This window comes from Salvelinus namaycush, chromosome 5, assembly GCF_016432855.1.
Source record: "Salvelinus namaycush isolate Seneca chromosome 5, SaNama_1.0, whole genome shotgun sequence".
Taxonomy (NCBI): domain Eukaryota; kingdom Metazoa; phylum Chordata; class Actinopteri; order Salmoniformes; family Salmonidae; genus Salvelinus; species Salvelinus namaycush.
The window spans coordinates 24,735,538-24,763,093 of record NC_052311.1 but is presented as its reverse complement, the minus strand read 5'-3'; the positions used below and the strand labels follow the sequence as shown (position 1 = coordinate 24,763,093).

Below are 27,556 nucleotides of genomic sequence, written 5' to 3'. Positions count from 1 at the left end.
TATTTCCGGCGCCACCTCCCCGCTCCAGCCCAGTACCACCTGTGCCTACACCACGCACCAGGCTTCCAGTGCGTCTCCAGAGCCCTGTTCCTCCTCCACGCACTCTCCCTGTGGTGCGTGTCTCCAGCCCAGTGCCTCCAGTCCCGGCACCACTCATCAAGCCTCCTGTGCGTCTCCAGAGCCCTGTACGCACTGTTCCTTCTCCCCGTACTCGCCCTGATGTGCGTGCCCTCAGCCCGGTACCACCAGTGCCGGTACCACGCACCAGGCCTATAGTACGCCTTGAGAGTCCAGTGTGCCCTGTTGTTGTTCCCCGCACTAGCCTGAAGGTGCGTGTCCTTAGCCCGGTACCTCCAGTTCCGGCACCACGCACCAGGCCTACAGTGCGTCTCAGCCGGCCAGAGTCTGCCGTCTGCCCAGCGGCGCCTGAACTGCCCGTCTGCCCAGCGGCGCCTGAACTGCCCGTCTGCCCAGCGGCGCCTGAACTGCCCGTCTGCCCAACGCCGTCTGAACTGTCCGTCTGCCAAGCGTCGCATGAACTGCCCGTCGGTACTGAGCCTTCAAAGCCGCCCGTCTGCCATGAGCCTGCAAAGCCGCCCGTTTGCCATGAGCCTACAGAGCCGTCCGCCAGACAGGAGCCGCTAGAGCCTTCCGCCAGACAGGAGCCGCTAGAGCCTTCCGCCAGACAGGAGCAGCCAAAGCCTTCCGCCAGACAGGATCAGCCAGAGCCTTCTGCCAGACAGGATCAGCCAGAGCCTTCTGCCAGACAGGATCAGCCAGAGCCTTCTGCCAGACAGGATCAGCCAGAGCCTTCCGTCAGACAGGATCAGCCAGAGCCTTCCGTCAGACATGACCAGCCAGAGCCTTCCGCCAGCCTTGACCAGCCAGAGCCGTCATCCAGCCTTGACCAGCCAGAGCCGTCATCCAGCCTTGACCAGCCAGAGCCGTCATCCAGCCATGACCAGCCAGAGCCGTCATCCAGCCATGACCAGCCAGAGCCGTCATCCAGCCATGACCAGCCAGAGCCGTCATCCAGCCATGACCAGCCAGAGCCGTCATCCAGCCATGACCAGCCAGAGCCGTCATCCAGCCATGACCAGCCAGAGCCGTCATCCTGCCAGGATCCCCCAGAGCCAGCCAGCCAGGATCCGCCATCCAGTCCGGTGCAGCCGTCCCTCGGTCCGGTGCAGCCGTCCCTCGGTCCGGAGCTGCCGTCCCTCGGTCCGGAGCTGCCGTCCCTCGGTCCGGAGCTGCCGTCCCTCGGTCCGGAGCTGCCCCTTATCCCGGTGCTGCCCCTTATCCCGGTGCTGCTCCTTATCTTGGTGATGCCCCTTAGTCTGGTGATGCCCCTTATCCCGGTGATGCCCCTTATCCCGGTGCTGCCCCTTAATTTAGGTGGGTTTATTTGGAGGGTGGTCATTGAGAGGGGGATACGAAAGCGGGGATTGACTATGGTGGGATGGGGACCACGCCCAGAGCCTGAGCCGCCACCGTGGACAGATGCCCACCCAGACCCTCCCCTAGACTTTTGGTGGTGCGTCCGGAGTTCGCACCTTGAGGGGGGGGGTTCTGTCACGTTCCTGATCTGTTTTCTGTTAATTTTGTATGTGTTTAGTTGGTCAGGGCGTGAGTTGGGGTGGGCATTCTATGTTTTGTGTTTCTATGTTTAGGTCAGGTGTAATTAGCCTTATATGGTTCTCAATCAGGGACAGGTGTTTGACGTTTCCTCTGATTGAGAACCATATAAAGGTAGGCTGTTCACACTGTTTGTTTGTGGGTGATTGTCTTTCGTGTCTGTGTATGTTGCACCACACGGGACTGTTTCGGTTTGTTCGTTTGTTGTAGTGTGTACCTGTTCGTGCGTTCTTCGTGTTATATGTAAGTTCTCATAGTTCAGGTCTGTCTACGTTCGTTTGTTATTTTGTAGTTTGTTGAAGTGTTTTCGGTTTTCGTCTTTTCTTTAATAAACTTCATTATGTCCACATTCCACACTGCGCTTTGGTCCAATCCCTACTCCTCCTCTTCTTCCGAAGAGGAGGAGGACAGCCGTTACACCTGCTGTGCAACCGTGTCTGTGTCAATGACTGAATTCACCTGTATTGCTACACTTTGCACTTTGAAGTAAATGTCATGTCTGTTAAAATTACCCTCAAGAAAAACTATTTTATTTATCACAGTGATTAAGGAGTGACATTAAAACAGATAAATATTCCCCACCAACATTAGACAACTATACAGAAAACCCTAAAATAGCTGAAATACACTGCATGACCAAAAGTATGTGGACACCTGCTCGTCGAACATCTCATTCCAGAATCATGGGCATTAATATCGGGTTGGTGTCCCCTTTGCTGCTATAACAATCTCTTCTCTTCTGGGAAGGCTTTCCACAATATGTTGGAACATTGCTGCGGGGACTTGCTTCTATTCAGCCACAAGAGCATTAGAGAGGTCGGGCACTGATGTTGGGCGATTAGGCCTGACTCGTAGTCGGCGTTCCAATTCATCCCAAAGGTATTCGATAGGGTTGAGGTCAGGGCTCTGTGCAGGCCAGTCAAGTTCTTCCAAACCGATCTCAACAAACTATTTCCATATGGACCTTGCTTTGTGCATGGGGGCATTGTCATGCTGAAACAGGAAAGGGCCCAAACTGTTGCCACAAAGTTGGAAGCACAGAATTGTCTAAAATGTCATTATATGCTGTAGCGTTAAGATTTCCTTAAACTGGAACTAAGGGGCCTAACATAAACCATGAAAAACAGTACCAGACCATTATTCCTCCTCCACCAAACTTTACAGTTGGCACTATGCATTGGGGCAGGTAGCGTTCTCCTGGCATCCGCCAAACCCAGATTCGTTCGTCTGACTGCCAGATGGTGAAGCGTGATTAATCACTCCAGAGAACGCGTTTCCACTGCTCCAGAGTCCAATGGCGGCGAACTTTACACCACTCCAGCCGACGCTTGGCATTGCGCATTGTGATCTTAGGCTTGTGTGCAGCTACTCGGCCATGCAAATCCTTTTCATTAAGCTCCCGACAAACGTTGCTTCCAGAGGCAGTTCGGAACTCGGTAGTGAGCGTTGCAACCGAGGACTGATGATATTTACGAGTTACACGCTTCAACACTCAGCAGTCCCGTTCTGTGAGCTTGTGTGGCCTACCACTTCGCGGCTGAGCCATTGTTGCTACTAAAGCTTTCTAGTTCACAATTACAGCACTTACAGTTGACTGAGGTAGATCTAGCAGGGCAGACATTTTGACGAACTGACTTGTTGAAGGTGGCATCCTATGACGGTGAAAGTCACAGAGCTCTTCAGTAAGGCCATTCTACTGCCAATGTTTGTCTATGGAGATTGCATGGCTGTGTGCTCGATTTTAAACACCTGTCAGCAACGTGTGTGGCTGAAATAGCCAAATCCACTCATTTGAATGGGTGTCCACATGCTTTTGTATATACAGTGTAAGTAAATCCAATCCATTTTGAAAATAGTGAAATTGACCGATCACTGACACAGACATGGTGGCGTAGCAGCAAGATCGGAATGCCGTGAGTTTAAATCCCAGGTGAAGACATGTTGAATAGTATTTACTGTATACATTAACATGAACAATGTAATCACGTATGTCTAAGTGTGTCAAATATGTAAGTTGAAAATATTGTATGTTAAAAGCACTGTGAGTGTGTGTGGGAGTCCCTGGCATTGCCAACAGACAAAGAGCTATGAATGGATCAGTGGTTCACTCATCAGGGCTTCGATGGGCTCAGCAACAGTAATAAGGGTTGGTGAGTAAAACAAAAATATCAACAACAACAAAAAAGTCTGGCAAGGTCCTAAAAACATCTTTAAGGACGTCCCTGGAACAAGCTGAGAACTAGACAAAAAACACCAGGGGACCATAACAGAATGTCCTCTGTTTTAAACATCATTGGACAATGGAATGTTCTTGCAACGTTCCCATGAAACATGTCTAGAACATTATCATCTTAAATGAGAACATGGCAATCATACTCTGGGGGCTGGGGGCGTTCTGTTTGACATCTCTTGGAAACAGTCCTTGTACATCACAGGAACATTCCCATGAAAACGTTAGGTAATGACCTAATGAGACTTAAGGCAATGTTTTCTAACGTATTGGGAACGTTTGTTGCTAGCTGGATAGGCACTTCATTAGCAGAGAAGGAGAGAAAGGGAGGAAGAAAGAAAGAAAACGGAGGTTTTTTAATTCCTCCTCAGACTTATGCCCTGGGGTCAACTGAAAAACAGAAAGCGAATCATTCAAAGACAGATAGTTCACCACTCACACATGTGCATGCCACATGCTGTACATACAGACACACAGACAGACAGACCGGCGCACACACACACATTAGTTCTCAGACAATCCAGTCATGGGACACTACATCTTGTTAATGAGTTCACTGCAGATGCATTAAATCACTTCATTTGAATAGCAAACAGACAGACAGAGACTGAGAAGTTCACCTGGTATAGAGAGAAGAGAAATGTGTGTGTTTGTCAGGGGCAGATTGCAGGGCTGTATGGCCTTCTGTCACTTTGATCAGTTTACAGTTTCACTGCCTGAACCATGAAAACCCTCTGGCTGAGCAGAGATTCAGCATGACTAAGTGCACAAACACACACACACACACACACACAAACATGCCCCATATGACCATGCAGAGATGAGGTGTAACGTGACGATGGGCCTCATGCTTTTGGCTTCTGCTGCACCTGCTCTCCTGTGTGTGTGTGTGTGTGTGTGTGTGTGTGTGTGTGTGTGTGTGTGTGTGTGTGTGTGTGTGTGTGTGTGTGTGTGTGTGTGTGTGTGTGTGTGTGTGTGTGTGTGTGTGCGTGTGTGCGTGCGTGCGTGCGTGCGTGCGTGCGTGCGTGCGTTCGTGCCCTTGTTTGATATTATTCCAGGACAAACACATTCTGCCAAATATCGACCAAATAGCTGGGAGGGTTGGACATGGTTCATGGTGTCCTCACTGTAGCATGTGACTATCAACGTATGTACATGTGTTAGTGTTATGTGTACTACAGTGAACAGGGAACGGGAAAACACACGGTACTCAAGTATTGTCTTGTCCCCAATGCATAGCCTCTTGAACTTGTGTACCCTGACAGTAAGTGGAGCAAACTCTTAGCATTGTATTGATGACTATATTAATACAACTACAATTGTATTACAGAAAGACAAACAGCCTCCTTAGCTGGACCTAAACATATTTCCTATCACAGATACTCTGGAGCCTCCAAATATAATATCAATAAATACAATTATTTCATCATTTTTTTATTGTCCTCAAATCTTTTAGGTAAGCCTACAGCTACAGAGGAAAGGAATAACAGCTTATGATCGAAGCTAGCAAAATGCCCTATCACACACACGTACACAAATACAATTCACATTTTCGCCAACTGTGTCACATGAAATACAGTGATGAAAAGTTGTGATGAATAGCTGTCGCCCAACTGTCTCTACCCTCTGTGGAGGGAGGGGGTGTAGAGGAGGACAGAGGGGTGCAGGGGGGGGGGGCAAGACGGAAGCAGAGGGGATCATAGAAGGGTGGGATGAGCTAAGAACGCGGCTTCAATACCCTCCCTCAGAAAACACCGGAGGCGAGACATTGCCTGTATGCCAGCTGACCAATCATATCAGTCACTGTCAGAGGAAGTGTCACTAAGCAAAGGGCACAGACATTTACATTTACATTTACATTTAAGTCATTTAGCAGACGCTCTTATCCAGAGCGACTTACAAGTTGGTGCATTCACCTTATGATATCCAGTGGAACAACCACTTTACAATAGTGCATCTAACTCTTTTAAGGGGGAGGGGGGGGTTAGAAGGATTACTTTATCCTATCCTAGGTATTCCTTAAAGAGGTGGTGTTTCAGTTGTTTCCGGAAGGTGGTGATTGACTCCGCTGACCTGGCGTCGTGGGGGAGTTTGTTCCACCATTGGGGTGCCAGAGCAGCGAACAGTTTTGACTGGGCTGAGCGGGAGCTGTACTTCCTCAGAGGTAGGGAGGCGAGCAGGCCAGAGGTGGATGAACGCAGTGCCCTTGTTTGGGTGTAGGGCCTGATCAGAGCCTGAAGGTACGGAGGTGCCGTTCCCCTCACAGCTCCGTAGGCAAGCACCATGGTCTTGTAGCGGATGCGAGCTTCAACTGGAAGCCAGCGGAGAGAGCGGAGGAGCGGGGTGACGTGAGAGAACTTGGAAAGGTTGAACACCAGACGGGCTGCGGCGTTCTGGATGAGTTGTAGGGGTTTAATGGCACAGGCAGGGAGCCCAGCCAACAGCGAGTTGCAGTAATCCAGACGGGAGATGACAAGTGCCTGGATTAGGACCTGCGCCGCTTCCTGTGTGAGGCAGGGTCGTACTCTGCGAATGTTGTAGAGCATGAACCTACAGGAACGGGTCACCGCCTTGATGTTAGTTGAGAACGACAGCGTGTTGTCCAGGATCACGCCAAGGTTCTTAGCACTCTGGGAGGAGGACACAATGGAGTTGTCAACCGTGATGGCGAGATCATGGAACGGGCAGTCCTTCCCCGGGAGGAAGAGCAGCTCCGTCTTGCCGAGGTTCAGCTTGAGGTGGTGATCCGTCATCCACACTGATATGTCTGCCAGACATGCAGAGATGCGATTCGCCACCTGGTTATCAGAAGGGGGAAAGGAGAAGATTAATTGTGTGTCGTCTGCATAGCAATGATAGGAGAGACCATGTGAGGATATGACAGAGCCAAGTGACTTGGTGTATAGCGAGAATAGGAGAGGGCCTAGAACAGAGCCCTGGGGGACACCAGTGGTGAGAGCACGTGGTGCGGAGACAGATTCTCGCCACGCCACCTGGTAGGAGCGACCTGTCAGGTAGGACGCAATCCAAGCGTGGGCCGCGCCGGAGATGCCCAACTCGGAGAGGGTGGAGAGGAGGATCTGATGGTTCACTGTATCAAAGGCAGCCGATAGGTCTGACAACACAGACAACACAAACACACTGTGAAATAATAACATACACTTCTATACAGTCTTAAACACAGTGTGCAATGAGTACAGATAAGATGCCACAAATAACACACACACAATGCAGAATCCTCACAAAAACGCATATGGTGAATAACAAAAAATACAAATCACAAACCGCACGCACCCACACTCACAAAAACATGAAATGCACACCGATACAAAAGCAGAATAGGATTATGAGAGAGAGTGAGAGAGAAACAAAACCATCCCAGGACCGTTATCATTCTCCAGAAATACACATTCATCCAGTCATCAGAGCGATTTTACTGCTGTTTTGCACAGAAGTAACAGACTAAAGTGTTGAAACAAGGGTGAGACAAAGCGGTAAAACAAAACAGGAACAAACAAAAGCCTAGCTGGGCCCATTGTGGATCCCAGGGGGAAGCTGGTGCATCATACCTCTGTATTCTTTCTCATTCTGGGGAGGTGGAGGTAGCACAAATATCTCACCCAGCCACTTTGGGTTTGTTCAGGATTCATACCATGCCTGAGAATGGAGACATCTTATCCTGTGGTAAAATATTCATAATAATGTTATGTGGATACAACCTAAAAAACACAGTCCCCTACAGGCCCCTACAGTCCCCTATAGTCCCCTACAGTCCCCCACAGTCCCCTATAGTCCCCTACAGGCCCCCACAGTCCCCTATAGTCCCCTACAGGCCCCCACAGTCCCCTGCAGGCCCCCACAGTCCCCTGCAGGCCCCCACAGTCCCCTATAGTCCCCTACAGGCCCCCACAGTCCCCTATAGTCCCCTGCAGGCCCCCACAGTCCCCTATAGTCCCCTACAGGCCCCCACAGTCCCCTGCAGAACCCACAGTCCCCTATAGTCCCCTACAGGCCCCCACAGTCCCCTGCAGGCCCCCACAGTCCCCTATAGTCCCCTATAGTCCCCTACAGTCCCTTGCAGGCCCCCACAGTCCCCTATAGTCCCCTACAGGCCCCCACAGTCCCCTATAGTCCCCTACAGGCCCCCACAGTCCCTCACAGTCCCCCACAGTCCCCTATAGTCCCCTACAGGCCCCTACAGTCCCCTATAGTCCCCTACAGGCCCCCACCGTCCCCTATAGTCCCCTACAGGCCCCTACAGTCCCCTGCAGGCCCCCACAGTCCCCTATAGTCCCCTACAGGCCCCCACAGTCCCCTATAGTCCCCTACAGGCCCCCACAGTCCCCTGCAGGCCCCCACAGTCCCCTGCAGGCCCCCACAGTCCCCTATTGTCCCCTATAGTCCCCCACAGTCCCCTATAGTCCCCCACAGTCCCCTGCAGGCCCCCACAGGCCCCCACAGTCCCCTGCAGGCCCCCACAGTCCCCTGCAGAACCCACAGTCCCCTATAGTCCCCTACAGGCCCCCACAGTCCCCTGCAGGCCCCCACAGTCCCCTATAGTCCCCTATAGTCCCCCACAGTCCCCTACAGTCCCCTACAGTCCCTTGCAGGCCCCCACAGTCCCCTATAGTCCCCTACAGGCCCCCACAGTCCCCTATAGTCCCCTACAGGCCCCCACAGTCCCCTGCAGGCCCCCACAGTCCCCTATAGTCCCCTGCAGGCCCCCACAGTCCCCTATAGTCCCCTACAGGCCCCCACAGTCCCCTGCAGGCCCCCACAGTCCCCTGCAGGCCCCCACAGTCCCCTATTGTCCCCTATAGTCCCCCACAGTCCCCTATAGTCCCCCACAGTCCCCTGCAGGCCCCCACAGTCCCCTATAGTCCCCTACAGTCCCCTGCAGGCCCCCACAGTCCCCTATAGTCCCCCACAGTCCCCTACAGTCCCCTGCAGGCCCCCACAGTCCCCTATAGTCCCCTACAGGCCCCCACAGTCCCCTGCAGGCCCCCACAGTCCCCTGCAGGCCCCCACAGTCCCTTATTGTCCCCTATAGTCCCCCACAGTCCCCTATAGTCCCCCACAGTCCCCTGCAGGCCCCCACAGTCCCCTATAGTCCCCCACAGTCCCCTACAGTCCCCTGCAGGCCCCCACAGTCCCCTACAGTCCCCTATAGTCCCCCAAAGTCCCCTACAGTCCCCTGCAGGCCCCCACAGTCCCCTACAGTCCCCTATAGTCCCCCACAGTCCCCTACAGTCCCCTACAGTCCCCTGCAGGCCCCCACAGTCCCCTACAGTCCCCTGCAGGCTCCCACAGTCCCCTACAGTCCCCTGCAGGCCCCCACAGTCTCCTACAGTCCCCTACAGGCCCCTACAGGCCCCTACCGTCCCCTACAGGCCCCTGCAGGCCCCCACAGTCCCCTGCAGGCCCCCACAGTCCCCTACAGTCCCCTGCAGGCCCCCACAGTCCCCTATAGTCCCCTATAGTCCCCCACAGTCCCCTACAGTCCCCTGCAGGCCCCCACAGTCCCCTATAGTCCCCCACAGTCCCCTGCAGGCCCCCACAGTCCCCTACAGTCCCCTATAGTCCCCCACAGTCCCCTACAGTCCCCTGCAGGCCCCCACAGTCCCCTACAGTCCCCTATAGTCCCCCACAGTCCCCTACAGTCCCCTGCAGGCCCCCACAGTCCCCTATAGTCCCCCACAGTCCCCTACAGTCCCCTGCAGGCCCCCACAGTCCCCTACAGTCCCCTACAGGCCCCTACAGTCCCCTACAGTCCCCTACAGTCCCCTGCAGGCCCCCACAGTCCCCTACAGTCCCCTGCAGGCCCCCACAGTCCCCTACAGTCCCCTGCAGGCCCCCACAGTCCCCTACAGGCCCCCACAGTCCCCTACAGTCCCCTACAGGCCCCTACAGTCCCCTACAGGCCCCCACAGTCCCCTGCAGGCCCCCACAGTCCCCTGCAGGCCCCCACAGTCCCCTGCAGGCCCCCACAGTCCCCTACAGGCCCCCACAGTCCCCTGCAGGCCCCCACAGTCCCCTATAGTCCCCTATAGTCCCCCACAGTCCCCTGCAGGCCCCCACAGTCCCCTATAGTCCCCTATAGTCCCCCACAGTCCCCTACAGTCCCCTGCAGGCCCCCAAAGTCCCCTATAGTCCCCTATAGTCCCCCACAGTCCCCTACAGTCCCCTGCAGGCCCCCACAGTCCCCTATAGTCCCCTATAGTCCCCCACAGTCCCCTACAGTCCCCTGCAGGCCCCCACAGTCCCCTATAGTCCCCTATAGTCCCCCACAGTCCCCTGCAGGCCCCCACAGTCCCCTACAGTCCCCCACAGTCCCCTGCATGCCCCCACAGTCCCCTACAGTCCCCTATAGTCCCCCACAGTCCCCTACAGTCCCCTACAGTCCCCTGCAGGCCCCCACAGTCCCCTACAGTCCCCTATAGTCCCCCACAGTCCCCTACAGTCCCCTACAGTCCCCTGCAGGCCCCCACAGTCCCCTACAGTCCCCTGCAGGCCCCCACAGTCCCCTACAGTCCCCTGCAGGCCCCCACAGTCCCCTACAGTCCCCTACAGGCCCCTACAGTCCCCTACAGGCCCCTGCAGGCCCCCACAGTCCCCTGCAGGCCCCCACAGTCCCCTACAGTCCCCTGCAGGCCCCCACAGTCCCCTACAGTCCCCTGCAGGCCCCCACAGTCCCCTACTGTCCCCTACATGCCCCCGCAGGCCCCCACAGTCCCCTACAGGCCCCCGCAGGCCACCACAGTCCCCTACAGGCGCCATGTGATGCGCTATATATATATGTTTTGCCTTGCTCTCTTCTGCTGCATCAAATTGAGACTTCTCCCAACTTTCCTTCTCCCGTAAGCCCCTGTGCTTCTCCTTTCTTGCTCCCTGCTTGCTCCCTCTACAAACACACACACACACATACTCACCTCGTGTCCTGGGGGTAACAGTGATGGCTTGTGACAGCTCAGAACATGGACAGCAGTCACAGAGCATCCAGTGGGGGAAATCCCCCTGAAAGAAATATTGCACATACACCCAAACACACAGTGAGATACACACACACTCACTGTGACACTAACTCACACACTCATCCTACACTCCTCACTCTGGAAGATGAACACACAGCTAAGACAGGCAGGGAATGAAGCACCATAGACCATGTGTGTGTGTGTGTGTGTGTGTGTGTGTGTGTGTGTGTGTGTGTGTGTGCGTGCGTGCGTGCGTGCGTGCGTGCGTGCGTGCGTGCGTGCGTGCGTGCGTGCGTGCGTGCGTGCGTGCGTGCGTGCGTGCGTGCGTGCGTGCGTGCGTGCGTGCGTGCGTGCGTGCGTGCGTGCGTGCGTGTTTGTTTGTTTGTTTGCTTGAGTGTGTTTTTCTGCCTCTGTCTGCAGTGCCCCAGGTTGATAGGGTACAGGGAATCTCCATCCTGCCTCTTTAGAAAGTAGAGGAAACGCCAAGCTCTGCCCGATTTACTTACAAGCATGCGTGCACGCACACACATAAAATGTTATTGGTCACATACACATGTTTAGCAGATGTTATTGTGAGTGTAGCAAAATGCTTGTGCTTCTAGTTCCGACAGTGCAGCAGTATCTAACAAGTAGTATCTAACAATTCCATAACAAGTACCTAATACACACACATCTAAGTAAAGAAATGGAATAAGAATATGTAAATATATAGATGAGCAATTTCAGAGCGGCATAGGCTAAGATGCAATAGATAGTATAGAATACAGTATATACATATGAGAAGAGTAATGCAAGATATGTAAACATTATTAAAGTGACATTATTAAAGTGACTAGTGTTCCATTTATTAAAGTGGCCAATGATTTCAAGTCTGTGTCTAGGCAGCAGCCTCTCTGTGCTAGTGATGGCTATTTAACAGTCTGATGGCCTTGAGATAGAAGCTGTTTTTCAGTCTTTTGGTCCCAGTTATGATGCAGCTTTACTGACCTCGCCTTCTGGATGATAGCGGGGTGAACAGGCAGTGGCTCGGGTGGTTGTTGTCCTTGATGATCTTTTTGGCCTTCCTGTGAAGGCTCACACACACACACACACACACACACACACACACACACACACACACACACACACACACACACACACACACACACACACATGAAGGCAGTAGGATGCATAAAGGAGAAGAATAAAACCGAAGAAGGGAGACGGAATGAGAAGGATGGAGAGAGTTGAATGGAGAGAGTTGAATGGAGAGAGTTGAATGGAGAGAGTTGAATGGAGAGAGTTGAATGGAGAGAGTTGAATGGAGAGAGGTAAGAGGGATAGAGAGAGAAAGGAGGAACACATCCGTTTGTCTAGCGTGACATGAACCATGAGTCATAGACCCACTCAGTGACATGCCATCCTCAGTGCCCCTCTAACAGTGCCAGAGGGTCTGCCCTAAAGGATACTGTGACATCATACCACGTGCATCACGCCCATAAATCTAGCATGACATCATCAGTGACAGTATTTACTTTTAATCAACATTTAGATTCTTTGGGAAAGACGGCGGCACACGCGCACAAGCATGCACACATACGCATGAACACATACGCATGCACACATACGCATGCACACATACGCATGAACACATACGCATGAACACATACGCATGCACACATACGCATGAACACATACGCATGCACACATACGCATGCACACATACGCATGAACACATACGCATGAACACATACGCATGAACACATACGCATGCACACATACGCATGCACACATACGCATGCACACATACGCATGAACACATACGCATGAACACATACGCATGAACACATACGCATGAACACATACGCATGCACACATACGCATGAACACATACGCATGAACACATACGCATGAACACATACGCATGAACACATACGCATGCACACATACGCATGAACACATACGCATGAACACATACGCATGCACACATACGCATGCACACATACGCATGCACACATACGCATGAACACATACGCATGAACACATACGCATGAACACATACGCATGCACACATACGCATGAACACATACGCATGAACACATACGCATGAACACATACGCATGCACACATACGCATGCACACATACGCATGAACACATACGCATGAACACATACGCATGAACACATACGCATGAACACATACGCATGCACACATACGCATGAACACATACGCATGAACACATACGCATGAACACATACGCATGCACACATACGCATGAACACATACGCATGCACACATACGCATGAACACATACGCATGCACACATACGCATGCACACATACGCATGAACACATACGCATGAACACATACGCATGCACACATACGCATGCACACATACGCATGCACACATACGCATGCACACATACGCATGAACACATACGCATGCACACATACGCATGAACACATACGCATGAACACATACGCATGCACACATACGCATGCACACATACGCATAAACACATACGCATGAACACATACGCATTAACACATACGCATTAACACATACGCATGCACACCAGTGGAGGCTGCAGAGGGGAGGACGGCTCATAATAATGGCTAAAATGGAGTGTAATGGCTGGAATGGAGTAAATGGAATGGGATCAAACACATTAAAACCCCAAAAAATGTATTTGATTCTCCATTCCGGCCATTATTATGAGCCGTCCTCCCCTCAGCAGCCTCCACTGATGCACACACACACACTCATTCACTCCTATATTTACACCCACAACCAAATCTAGAACATGACATAGACAGAATGACAGGAAAAGTGTTTGTGTGAGGGACTAACCGAGGAATCCGAGGTCGTTCCGTTCATGTGTCTTCAGATAAGCACAACTCTGCTGCTCCCTTCCCCCCCTACAGCCAATGATGGTATGCCACCAATCAGGAAACAGCTAGAGGACATACAGCAAATCAGTGAACAGCTTGAGGAGAGCCAACCAACCAAAATCTTATGAGTAGGATCGGTAATTGGAAGCTGCATGTTGCATGTTAGTGTTGATTTCTCTATGTGTAACACAGAGATAATGTATCTGTGATAATGCTGCGACGGGGAAGTAGTTTGAAGGACAAAGTGACAAAGTTTGAAGGTCTGGTCTTTTTGCACAGTTATTCGTGTCTGTGTCTGTCAATGTGTTTATCTGCGTCTGAGTAACAGAGAGAGAGTGCTTCTGTCCCCAACCAAGGAGGGCCTACAGCAGCACCTAGATCTTCTGCATAGATTCTGTCAGACCTGGGCCCTGACAGTAAATCTCAGTAAGACAAGAATAATAATGGTGTTCCAAAAAAACATCCAGCTGCCAGGACCACAAATACAAATTCCATCCAGACACCGTTGCCCTAGAGCACACAAAAAACTGTACATACCTCGGCCTAAACATCAGCGCCACAGGTAACTTCCACAAAGCTGTGAACGATCGGAGAGACAAGGCAAGAAGGGCTTTCTATGCCATCAAAAGGAACATAAAATTCAACATACCAATTAGGATCTGGCTAAAAATATTTCAATCAGTTCTAGAACCCATTGTCCTTTATGGTTATGTGAGGTCTGGGGTCCGCTCACCAACCAAGAGTTCACAAAACGGGACAAACACCAAATTGAGACTCTGCATGCATAATTCTGCTAAAAATATCCTCCCTGTACAATGTAAAACACCAAATAATGCATACAGAGGAAAATTAGATAATTACTTGACACATTGGAAAGAATTTTAAAAAACAAAGAAAACTAGAATGCTACTTGGCCCTAAACAGAGAGTACACAGGGGCAGAATACCTGACCACTGTGACTGACCCAAAATTAAGGAACGCTTTGACTATGTACAGACTCAGTGAGCATAGCCTTGCGATTGAGAAATGCCGCCATAGGCAGAACTGGCTCTCAAGAGAAGACAGGCTATGTGCACACTGCCCACAAAAGGAGGTGGAAACTAAGCTGAATTTCTAACCTCCTGCCAAATGTATGACCATATTAGAGACACCTATTTCCCTCAGATTACACAGACCCACAAAGAATATTAAAACAAATCCAATTTTGATAAAATCCCATATGTATTTGGGTGAAATACCACAGTGTGCCATCACAGCAGCAAGATTTGTGATCTGTTGCCACAAGAAAAGGGCAACCAGTGAAGAACAAACACCATCGTAAATACAACCCATATTTACATTTATTTTCCCTTTTGTACTTTAACATTGTGCACATAATTGCAACACTGTATATAGACATAACATGACATTTGAAATGTCTTTATTCTTTTGGAACTTTTGTGAGTGTAATGTTTACTGTTCATTATTTATTGTTTATTTCACTTTTGTTTATTATCTATTTCACTTGCTTTGGCAATGTAAACATATGTTTCCCATGCCTATAAAGCTGCCTTAAATTCAAAATGAATTGAGAGACAGACACAGAGATGTAAGCGCGGAGAGTGACACACAGAGAATGTGAAACAGTGCTCAGTGAATTCATTCAGCTTTAACTGGAGAGACAGTTTAGGCAGAAATCCCATATCTCTTCCATTTCATTACTCTGCGAGGGGTGGAGGATGGTTTGGACGGGAGGATGTAGGGATGGGCAGTGGTCACAGCGGAGGAAGGAGGGATGGAAGGGTATTTAGGGTGAAGGACGTGGGAAGAGTTGCCTCTCCTCTGCTTATTGTTCTGAGTCATCAAAGTTGGGCAAAAAGGCCTCCGATTCAGTTAAACATGAACTCAGATTCGCTCTCCTTTTGCCTCTCTTGCTGTCACACACACACTCTCTCTCCCTTTGCTGTTTTGTAAGAAACTGTTTCTTATACCCTTGTATAATTGGTGAAAGTTAATGAAAGATAGTTGCTAAAATGCTAATTAATCTTTAGACCTGCTCCTGCTCAGAGCTGAGTTGCATTTCTCCGTTTTTTAGAAATAAACCTGCAGTTACGATTGACTATTTTTCTCTCCATCCTCTACCCCTCTTTTACCTACCACTCCCTCCCTCTCTCTTTCTGCACATCCCACGACACACACAAGTCAAATGCAACTGTCTCCTGTGTCCAGTGTGTATGTGTTCAGATCCGTCTGCATCTGGCGTACCAGATGACTCCTGACAGTGTCTGTGACAGACAGAGGTGTGGATCAGTGTCAGGGTGTCTCAGAGGAAGGCTTCTGTTCCACAACAGGCCCAACGCACCAGTGTGGCGTGAAGGGACAATATGCCAAACGGATCTCATTCACTCTCCATGCATCAGGCTACTTAGAGCCAGGGCATTCAGCTTGGAATAATAACCTCTCTCTCTTTAGCTGGTGAGTGATCATGAATCATCAAATGCGATACGAAGAAAGGATAGTAAAACAAAATGAGAGGAAACAAGGGTAGAGTAAGGGAAATGACCAAAAGAGGGAGAATAGAGAGAGTGGAAGAGAATAAAATGAAAGAGTATACAAAGTCAAATGTGTGAGTAATCCTGTATGGTTACATTACACAGGTCAGAGGGCACATTGCCTGGAGAAAGGCTCACCATGAACAGACAACTCCCTCCATGTGATGTAGTTAACAGCCGTGCACCAGGCAACTAACAGGCCAGACGCACGGCTATGTCGATGCTCCATATGGGGTCACAGAGCAGACTAGCGTAAGTGGGTCACCGGCCAGGGTAAACACAAGTTAATGTGTTGATCATTGCATATCTCATAGGCCAGACTGTGGAAAAATGTGTTGGTTAAAGTGTTAAACACATCATATCCTGCCTTGTAGAACCTGTTCATTCTTGTCTTTTGGGACTCATTTTATTATTTTGATCTAGTGCCTAGTCCTTAACCAAACCCTAATCTCCACCCTTAAACAATCTGATAGAACTGGATGGTTGTGTCATCTGATTATTATAGCCTCCGTTTACACAGGGAGCCCAATTGTAATATTTTTTCCCAAATGGCAAAAGAACACATCGGGTTGGTCAAAAGACCAATAATTGGGCAAAAGATCAGAATTGGTCTCTGTGTAAAACGCATCCGTCTGGCTTCCATCTGTACCCAGGAGTAAACCTTGAGGATATAAGGAGAGGAAGCCTCTTTGAAACACTGAGACCCATTCCTCCCTCTAAAATAAATCACCATGCCTTAGAAAGAACTGTGACACCACCCCGTGGCAGTTTGCAGTTATTACAGTTTAAGGTGCAAATAAACAAAGCCAGCCACCAATTGAGAAGAAACACACCGGAAAGACTAACGGCTGAAAGCAGCAGGTGGCTGCAGTGTGCTAGTGATCACCTGCTGGGTGTTAACAAACACATGTAGAAGTGACAGGAAATTGATGGATCATGTTCTGTGGAGAGGTGATAGGATTGCCTGAGGTCGGGCGTCCTATACTCTGGTGTGTTTCCTCGACATGAAACAGACAGCAGACAGATCAGTGTATAATGTATTTTATTAACGAACCACCACCTAAAGTCTAACACATCCAGAACACAAATCAATTGAGCACAATCAAACCTAACTGCACCACAGCTCATAATACAAAAAAAAAATAACCTGTACAAAATGTGATTTTTAAAAAGTTAATATCAAGCCTTTTATTTGGTATACAGATATTCATATATTTATACAGTATATTTATATATGTGCCACTGCAGTCAGACAAACTGATCATATTTAATAAGGAACAAAAATAAAGAGAAATAGAAGAGAAACTTCAGAGGAATACGGTGAAGCGCGTTGTCGTGGTAACAATGAGCAACAGGAATGAAGAGGTAAACAGCCAGGCAGAGAAACTAAACAAAAACAAACAGAAACTAATTCTACAGAGAGGCAGCGCAGTGGCATGGACCTTCACGTGTCAACTACATGGAGAGGGCCGTGTGGACACCCAAGTCTAAGCACACACACGATCAGAGACACTAAAATACAGTATCATACACACACACACTCAAAGCTTGTACATACCAACGCCAGGAATCATACAGATAGACACGTTCCTGCGCACACACACACATACCAGCTGAAGGACATTCAGAGCTAGAGAGATGCAATGGGTGTGTGCTGGACCAGTGGGAATGGAGTTTGAGTATAAAGAGAGGACAGAAGGGCAAGAGCGCTAAAGGAGAGATGGAGGGCAGTGCTACAACTGTCAGCGTGGTTGTCCCCCCTGCTGGTCACTCCGAGTCTCGCTGGACCTCGGAGGCATCAGCCCTACAGATGGGACACGTCCTGTTAGCCTGGAGACAACCAGAGGGAGGGAGAGTGACAATGTCAGTTAACCTGCAGGGATGACTTGATCATTACAGGGAAACAACTCCAGATATGAGGGAACTAAGAATTAAGACGTTTCACGGCATCTAGGACAGTACGTTTGCCAACTAGTTGATCCTGAATTGTGAAATACTGGAGCGAGAGAAACTCACCCTGAGCCACTTGTCCACACACTTTCCATGGAACTCATGACTGCAGGGTAGAACCCGCAGCAGCTGACGAGACTCAAAGTCACTCATACACACCACACACCTGCAAATCAACAGTACAATGTTATTACAACAGAAACGCCAACACCAACTGTATGATCCGATTGATAAATGCGAAGGTTAATATCCTCATATTCAGTTCTGATAGGGGAAGTACTCACAGCGTCTGTTCTGATTGGTGGTTGTTGGGGTTGAACCTATAGGAAGGCAGCTGTTCAATGTCTCCCTTGGTCAGTCCTCTGAGTTTGGCCTCTCCCAGACGCTCAGCCAGGTTGAGAAGGGCCTCATAGTTCTCCACCTCTCCGTCATCTACGTCTAGCTCCAGGCTGATGGCAGGGCCTGTTGGCTGGACTGGCAGCATGGAGCTGACAGAGGGAGAGAAACACACTTACCTACAGACACTGTGTGCCTACACAGCGCATTAGAACTGAGAGTGGCAGATACATGCTGTACATGAAAGCTCAGCAGTATTTACACAAATATGCTGTGCCACAAGAGTAGGTTTCTTCCACACAATATGGCCGCGTCTCCAGATTCTCTAAACTACAACTCCCATGATGTCGAGCTAGAAGCGGATGGTGGACTTACAGGAAGTAAGGCAGGAAACTGGGGTGGTAAGGCGAGGGTGGCAGTGGCTGCTGGGAGCGGTAGCGTCGTCCTGGGATACGTCGTGGTATGAAGCTGGGATACGACTGAGAGAAGAGATGTGGCATCATCAACGTCGCTGGCAATACCAGATTTTAAAATAAAGCCAACACAGGCTTTTAAAATGGCTTAAAAGACAACGATGCAACCATCACCCTGATGTGTGATAAAGGTGGTTTGAGGAGAATGGCAGAGAGAGACACTCACCACTCCAAAGAACTCCTGTGGCAGTGGATCATGGGAAAGGAAGTGGAGCTGTGTGGAGTGGGGGGGCAGGCCGGGGTGCGCTGCGGGGGGGTAGTGGAGACCCGCCCCTAAGGACAGGTGTTCCCCCAACAGCTCCACGTCATTCTCTATCCTCTGTAACGGCTAGGAGGGAGAGAGAGAGAGAGAGAGAAAGAGAGAGATAGGGGGGGGTGGGTTGATTACATGAGAGCAAGTGGAGCTACCCAAATAGTTAAATGATTACCTACAACTTCAATTACTAACTGAAATACTGCTTTAAGTCGCTAAAGGAGGTTCAAATTGCTAATGCCACTCACCGATCTGGCCTGCTGTGTGGGGTAGGGTCCAAACTGTCCAGGCTGGGGGAGGTGAGGGGGATGGTGGGGGAGGTGAGGGGGATGGTGGGACAGGTGGGGAGGGGGCAGGAGAAAGGTGGGGTCACTGGACAGCAGGGAGGGGAATGGGTAGGGCATGGGCAGGTGCTGCACAGAGCATGTCTGCAGAACCTGAGACCAAGAGGGAGCCATTTAAAATACATTATTCTATTACAATATAGATGAGAGATAATGTAGCGTTATGTACACATGAACATACATGCTGATGGAAAACAGGGAGGGAATTAGACCCATATGAAGTAGGCATACCGTGCGTACTATATCAGACAAACAGACAGGGTAGTTGAACTCACCGATGGAGGAACACTGCAGACAGGGTAGTGTTGTCCACTGAAGACCACCGAGCATGCTGGGAGCTGCGGGGGGGCAGAGCGGGGTGACAGGCCAGGGGGTGCGCCAGGGGGAGAGAGCGGGTACGACACCTGAGAAGAACCCTGGGAGCAGAAGTCAAAAGGTCAGAATTCAAACCACCACGTTACCCGAACGCCCACATAGAAGGATAAAGATGCCTCTAATCAAATGTTTGATTGACAACTATACAAACAAAATGGCTTCTTGTTTCCCCACTGACCTGGTCATGAAGGTCCAGCACCACACTGCTCTGCTGCTGAGGGGGGTGCTGGGGGTGGGCGGCAGGGTGCATCAGCCTGGGGGACAGGTTAGGAGGGTGGTGGAGGGGGCGTGGGGATAGGTTGGGGGGGTGGTAGGGGCGCTCCTCTGGCCCCCGGGGAGGTTGCTGGTTGTAGGGGTAACTCTGAGGAGGGACGGGGTGGCGGTAGTTCTCATCCTGAGGCCCTGCTGAGAGGCCGTGGTGAGGGTGAGAATGATGATGGTGCGGGTGCGGGTTGTGGTGATGGTGGTGGTAGTGGTGATGATGATGTTGGGGGTGAGAGTTGTGATGAGGGTGGGAGGTGAGACGGTCACGGCGGCCACGCTGGCGTCTCATTGGAGGACTGGGGAAAGAGGACGCTTGAGATTATTACATCATCATTTATACCAAACATCCTCATCCTATCACAACAGATAATGCCCCAAGGAAAAATGACTACACACTGATGTGGACTCATTGTAACATTGACACACGCATACCTGCGGCGGTTGCGAACAGGAGTGTGGCATCGCTCTGGCAGGTAGTGGGGGTGTGGCCTGCGACTGGGTGGGGGTGTGGCCCAGGTAGTGGGGGTGTGGGGTAGCTCCCAGGGACGAATGGGAGAGGATGGGGTGGAGGGAGGGGCAGAGCTCAGATCTAACATAGACTGCTGGGAAAGACGCTGTCGCTTGGGGCTAGGACTGTCCTCCATCTATAGATGAGACAGAGAGAGAGACAGCCACAGAAAGAGATAAGGGAGTAGAAAGACAGCATGGTGTTAAATAAGGCTATAGCATTCCTACTGCTGTGTGGGACAATAGGGAGAGGTTAATATACTCACCTTGTCCCGCTCATCACTGCAGATGTTATCAGGGTGGAAGTGCAGGACACCTACAGGCCACAGAGAATAACAGGAGGGTCAAACCAGGCTATAGGCCACACAAAACCTCAAAGCTCAGACTTGGGCGGGCCTGGCTAACAGGTACACACCAGTACTCATGCTCCTTTAAACCCTGTCTACAATTACCATCTGTAGAGAAAGTAGCGGCCCAAATTGTGTCTACAAATATGCACGTATTATAGCTGGATAAAGTCTGCTCAGTCTAGGGCAGGGTTTCTCCAAACTCATGTTTTTTCCCTGGCACTACACAGGTGCTTCAAATCTACATGTTTTTATCATTTGAATCAGCTGCGTAGTGATAGGGCAAAAACCAAAAAGTGCACCCCTCGGGGACCCGAGGATGAGTATGGGAAACTGGTGTAGGGCTTTGAATTGCCGGGTTCAGTCAGACAGTGTCTGCCACTGACAAGAGGGAGAACCACTCTAAGATGTAACAATAATCTCGCTGTTCTCTGATCTCAAATATAAAAACGACCCCCTCTGCTGCCTCAACCTTACACAGACACAATCCCCTCCAATCTCCAACAGGCAGAGATGCCCTTGAACTGTGCGGATGGAGTTTGCTTTAAAACAGTCCTCTGAAAACACCTCCCTCCCCAGCCTCCCATCTCCAAACTAGCCCCCTCCCTCCCTCAGTCGCTTCAGAAACAACAGATCTGAGAGCAATCCCATCGCTCCTCTCTGCTGCTCTGTGAAGTCAAAGGAGAGTGACAGCTCAAAGACGCCCCGCCAGCAGAACAGAACAGAGCAGCCAGGCGACTGGCGCTCAGCTCCGACAGGGAGGGACAGAGATCCAGACATTGGGCTGGGTGCGGATTGCCAGGTTATAAGGCGTAGTCCTAGTATCTGGGCCTCAGTACAGAAAAGGCATCTATTTGAGCCAGCAGCTGCATACAACCCTGGTTCCAGGATTGAGCCACTAGTCTAAGCTGCTCTTCCACGAGCCCAAAACACACAGTTTATCTGTTTGAGCTCAGAGAAGGAGAGAAACCGTGGCAAAATGCAGACATTTTCAACACCTCCAAATCCAGTCCTAACACATTCCCCTGAAAGTGATGTTCAGAGGCGTGACATGCTGAGAGCTCTGCTCACAGAGCACACAGACCGTAAATCACACACAGGGTATTCAAGTAGAGGCATCTGCAGCTGCTTAGAGCAGGGAGTCTGTGTGCCGCACAAGCATGTTCAAAAGTGTGCGTATGTGCAAGTGTTATTTTAGGTCTGGATGGCAAACGTGCTATTACAAAAGCTCTCCATTAAAAGCTTGCATTCATAGGCCTTTCTGCCTCTAGGGAATCCACTCTGTTATAATGGTAACCCGTTTCTTCAGAGGTTAGTGGAAGCCACGAAAGACTACTGTGTAAACACAGACTGACGTCACTGTTGAAAGCATGACTGACAGAGTAACCATCACTGTTTGAACATGCCATTATGGCTCACATGGGAAACTCTTCAGTGTGTGTTCCATCCCACCATAGGGGGCAGTATTCTCATAGCTCATTGACGTCTACTGCCTCAGTGGTTGGCGATATCCAGATGTTCATGCAGTCATACCATTTCTGTACCACACCAGTGTATACGGTATTACCGAATGTGCACACAAGGGGAGCCATTTAAAAATAAAAATGAAATGCAAATGCCGCACAAAAGAATTTAGGCAACAGGGATGTTGATCCCTGGAGGTGGTTGAATGTCTCTGCTGTAACCAAGAAGCTTGATCTTGACATCTAGCCACTTCGCTAGCAAACTAAATGCATAGCTGGAACCCTGAGCTGGATATCATTTGACATCTTAGATTTCTTATATAATTATACTGAAAATATAAAAACGCAACAAGCAACAATTTCAAAGATTTTGCTGAGTTAAGAGTTCATAAGGAAATCAGTCAATTGAAATATATTCATTAGGCCCTAATCTATGGATTTCACATGACTGGGCAGGGGAGCAGCCATGAGTGGGCCTGGGAGGACATAGGCCCACCCACTTGGCAGCCAGGCGCACCCACTGGGGGTAAAACATGGGACCAACACTTTACATTGAACAAAAATATAAACGCAAAGCTGTATTATGAAATACCCTGGTATACAGTATATCGCCCAAGCCTACTGCCTCAGATGTATATTACTACAACATAGAAATTATGTAGCACAAAACATGAGTATTTTCTTTTCCGGAAAACAATTTAGGTTATCAAGTCATAACATATATTCTGCACACCTCCATATGCTAATTTACCTTGTCCACAACTGTCCTGTCCAGCTCCCTCACTCACTCCCCATTTGTTCAAAGATCCCTTAAATGCTCTGAGAAGGTGGCATGAGCAATCTTTCAATAACTGAAATGTGTTCATGTTGTTTGGAAATCTAAGCAATTTATAGGTCAGGCAGACTGGATGGACGGGCCATTCACATAAGCAGTGAGGAAACTACTAACTGAGTCAAAGCCCATTCCTTGCATAGCCACCTGACTACAGACAACACTGGAGGTTCAAATCTGGTTGTTGGCATCTTATCTTTTTAGACAAACAGCTAGAACATTACACTGACGAGGAAGACTGCACTGTTTACATGTCAAGCCTGGCACATGCTAAATCATGTAGGTATACTAATCTATGCACGGGGTGTGATGCATCTAGACTCGTATGGAAAGGGAGCCTTGAAGCTTACCGGTGCCGGGGTGTCTGTGTGCTCCGTGGGAAGGGTGGCGTTGCGCCCCACCGGACAGGTAGTTCCCCTGGGTGTGCTGGTTCTCCGAATAGCTACCGCGCGCTCCGTGCGGAACCCAGCCGGGGTTGTTCTGTTGAGGGTAATTCACCCCGATCCCTCCGCTGGCATTCATCATGTTCCCATTGTTGATTGTGTTATTGCCGTTTCCACCACCGTTCATGCCATAATGAAAGAAACCTGAACGTGACCGAGTCCTCGGCGGATCCATGGCTGAAGGAGGCGGTGGTAGGTGGGCGTAATGGAGGTATATCTGGGAGAGATGGTTTGCCGTAGCCTCCCTCTCGCCTGGCCGCCACTCCTTGCTATCTTCGTAATCGGCCTGTTCTAGAGAGGATCTTCCTTCGCATGAACAGCTTGGTTTGGGGCGTAGGTAAAACGGAAAGCGGCGGGTGTACGAGTAGTCCTCTCTCTACTGTCGTTCGTACACCATCAGCAGCGATGGTTATTTCCTGTCAGCTCTCCCCTCTGCCTGTGTTGCGCGTCACTGTCAGTCAACACTCCAAAAACAGCTTTATTTGTATCCCTAGAGGTCGATTTGGTATGTTAGTTTGTTCTGTCATTGCAATACACCGTATGCAATCGAAACAAAACAAACAATACAGATAGGTACATTATAACAAAAAGCTTTAGTGAATGTATCTGGGCTGTACCCCTTCGGGTTTCTTTCTATTGTCTCATCAGCTATGAAGCTTGGCGACTAACGTTACTGGCTTTCTACTTTTCCTGGTGAAATGGCACGCAAACTAGCCAGAGTTCACATTCAGTTAGCTAGTTAGAGTATTTGCTAGTTTGATCATGTTAACACACAGCTGGCTGTGTAATAATATTAACTGTCGCTAGCTAGCCAACTAACTTAGCTTTCTGCTGTTTAGCATATTATAGCTAGCTGGATCGCGGACTAGCTTACGTAAGCTAACAAAACCACGGTTCAGAAGTGCTAAGTTCCTACATAAAACCTTCCTGTAATATTTCTCACATTATACACTTGGTAACCCACCACTGATTCTACATTACTAACTACGCTTTGTTACTACTAACATTTTAACTCAACCCGTCGTTGTTAACGAGTTTATTGCTAACATGAAAGCTATCTTAGCTAGCAGGAGGAAAACCATTTCGCTGCCGACATTACCAAGCCTTACAGAGCGCTAGCAAGAATGTCTGCTCATTGGCATGCATGCTGCTAACCTTTTTAGACGATGTTGGTTGATCCGAGATAGGCGCGGTCGAATGCCTTGCCTGATCTTCAAATAATGCTGGTCTTCATACGATTTAAATCCCCACCACGAAATGTACATTCACGGCTGAAGCTAGTGGTGTTTTCTCTGTAGATGTCAGTGGGGAGCGTAAATGGAGATCAATCATTGGGATTTTCAGATCTCTGGTCAGACCGATCTAATCGAGTACATAAATCTCTGACGACACATTTGTTACATTGTGCAAAAATCCTCAAAGACATACCACAACTAGAATATATTTATTAGTGCATATGTTTTATTTAAAACCAGTGGTGTCTTTTTCAGGCCATATTGTTGATTACCCCTTTAACAAAAGATCACTGCATTGATTCGCTTTGTCTGGTAAACGACGGGGAAGAATCAACCTAATTAATAATTCAGTAGTCTTGTTTCAGTACTAAGGAATTTGGTTTGGTATCAGCGGCGGATTGGCCATCTGACAATTCTGGCAAATGCCAAATAGGCTGGACCATTTTTGGGGGGGGGGGGGGGCTAGTCGAAATTGACACATATCATAATATACAGTACCAGTCAAAAGTTTGAACACACCTACTTATTCAAGGGTTTTTCATTATTTTTACTATTTTCTACATTGTAGAATAATAGTGGACATCAAAACTATGAAATAACACATATGGAATCATGTAGAAAGCAGAAAAATTTTAAACAAATCAAAATATATTTTATAGTTGAGATTCTTCAAAGTAGCCACCCTTTGCCTTAATGACAGCTTTGTGCACTCTTGGCATTCTCTCAACCAGCTTCATGAGGTAGTCACCTGGAATGCATTTCAATTAACAGGTGTGCCTTGTTAAAAGTTCATTTGTGGAATTTCTTTCCTTCTTAATGCGTTTGAGCCAATCAGTTGTGTTGTGACAATGTAGTGGCAGTATACATAAGATAGCCCTATTTGGTAAAAGACCATATTATGGCAAGCTTTGCACACTCTTCGCATTCTCTCAACCAGCTTCACCTGGAATTATTTTCAACAGTCTTGTAGGAGTTCCCAGATATGTGTATTTATATTTATTATGGATCCCCATTAGCTGCTGCAAGGCAGCAGCTACTTTTCCTGGGTTCCGGCAAAATTAAGGCAGTTATACAATTACAATACATTCATTACAGAATTCACAACACACTTAGTGTATGCCCTCAGGCCCATGCTCCACTACCACATATCTGCAACGCAAAATCCATGTGTACGTGTGTGTATAGTGCGTATGTTATCATGTGTTTGTATGCATGTGTCTGTGCCTATGTTTGTGTTACTTCACAGTCCCGCTGTTCTGTGTTTTTTACATCTGATTCTACTGCTTGCATCAGTTACCTGATGTAGAATAGAGTTCCATGTAGTCATGGCTCAATGTAGTACTGTGCACCTCCCATAGTCTGTTCTGGACTTGGGGACTGTGAAGAGACCTCTGTTGGAATGTCTTGTGGGGTATGCATGGGTGTCTGAGCTGTGTGCTAGTATTTTAAACAGACAACTTGGTACCTTCAGCTTGCCAACAACTCTTACAAAAACAAGTAATGAAGAAGTCAATCTCTCTTCCACTTTGAGCAATGAGAGATTGACATGCATGTCATTAATGTTAGCTCTCTGTGTACTTTTAAGGGCCAGCAGTGCTGCCATGTTCTGAGCCAACCGCAATTTTCCCAAGTCCCTCTTTGCACCTGACCACACGACTGAACAGTAGTCCAGGTGCGACAAAACCAGGACCTGTAGGACCTGCCTTGTTGATAGTGTTGTTAAGAAGGCAGACAGCGCTTTATTATGGACATACTTCTCCCAATCTTAGCTACTGTTGTATCAATATGTTTTGACCATGACAGTTTACAATCCAGGGTTACTCTAAACAGTTTAGTCACCTCAACATGCTCAATGTCTACATTATTCATTACGATATGTAGTTAAGGTTTAGAGTTTAGTGAATGATTTGTCCCAAATACAATGCTTTTACTTTTGGAAATATTTAGGACTAACTTATTCCTTGCTACCCATTCCGGAACTAACTGCAGCTCTTTGTTGAGTGTTTTTGTCATTTCAGCTGCTGTAGTAGCTGACGTGTATAGTGTTGAGTCATCAGCATACATAGACACACTGGCCTTACTCAAAGCCAGTGGCATGTCATTAAAGATTGAAAAAAGCAAGGGGCCTAAACAGCTACCCTGAGGAGTTCCTGCTTCTACCTGGATTATGTTTGAGTGGCTTCCATTAAAGAACACCCTCTGTGTTCTGTTAGACAAGTAACTCTTTATCCACATCATAGCAGGGGGGTGTAATGCCATAACACATACGTTTTTACAGCTGCAGACTATATCCGATAATGTCAAAAGCTGCACTGAAGTCTAACAAGACAGCCCCCGCAATCATTTTATCATCAATTTCTCTCAGCCAATCATCAGTCATTTGTGTAAGTGCCATGCTTGTTGAGTGTCCTTCCCTATATGTGTGCTGAAAGCCTGTGTTGAGCACTTGTTGGCTGCTTTTCCTTCACTCTAAGGTCCATCTCATCCCAAACCATC

General features: G+C 49.0%; 2 protein-coding genes across 2 annotated transcripts; one reads left to right on the top strand and one right to left on the bottom strand.

Moving 5' to 3' along the window:
* The first annotated feature begins 7,566 nt into the window (after positions 1-7,566).
* On the top strand, positions 7,567-16,061 carry LOC120046983 (proline-rich extensin-like protein EPR1). The gene is made up of 7 exons (XM_038992531.1): positions 7,567-7,855; positions 8,007-8,245; positions 8,287-8,674; positions 8,846-9,334; positions 9,516-9,944; positions 10,146-10,642; positions 15,981-16,061. The coding sequence occupies exons 1-7, from the start codon at positions 7,567-7,569 to the stop codon at positions 16,059-16,061; spliced, it is 2,412 nt and encodes an 803-aa protein (XP_038848459.1).
* A 1,202-nt stretch (positions 16,062-17,263) lies between these two features.
* On the bottom strand, positions 17,264-25,216 carry LOC120048098 (E3 ubiquitin-protein ligase RNF38-like). Its single transcript, XM_038993804.1, has 12 exons — positions 24,981-25,216; positions 23,733-24,315; positions 21,007-21,056; positions 20,666-20,877; positions 20,148-20,529; positions 19,870-20,010; positions 19,499-19,687; positions 19,164-19,325; positions 18,900-19,003; positions 18,473-18,676; positions 18,255-18,354; positions 17,264-18,068 (listed from the first exon to the last, which is right to left on the bottom strand). The coding sequence occupies exons 2-12, from the start codon at positions 23,998-24,000 to the stop codon at positions 18,006-18,008; spliced, it is 1,875 nt and encodes a 624-aa protein (XP_038849732.1). The 5' UTR covers positions 24,001-24,315; positions 24,981-25,216; the 3' UTR covers positions 17,264-18,005.
* Positions 25,217-27,556: the final 2,340 nt, after the last annotated feature.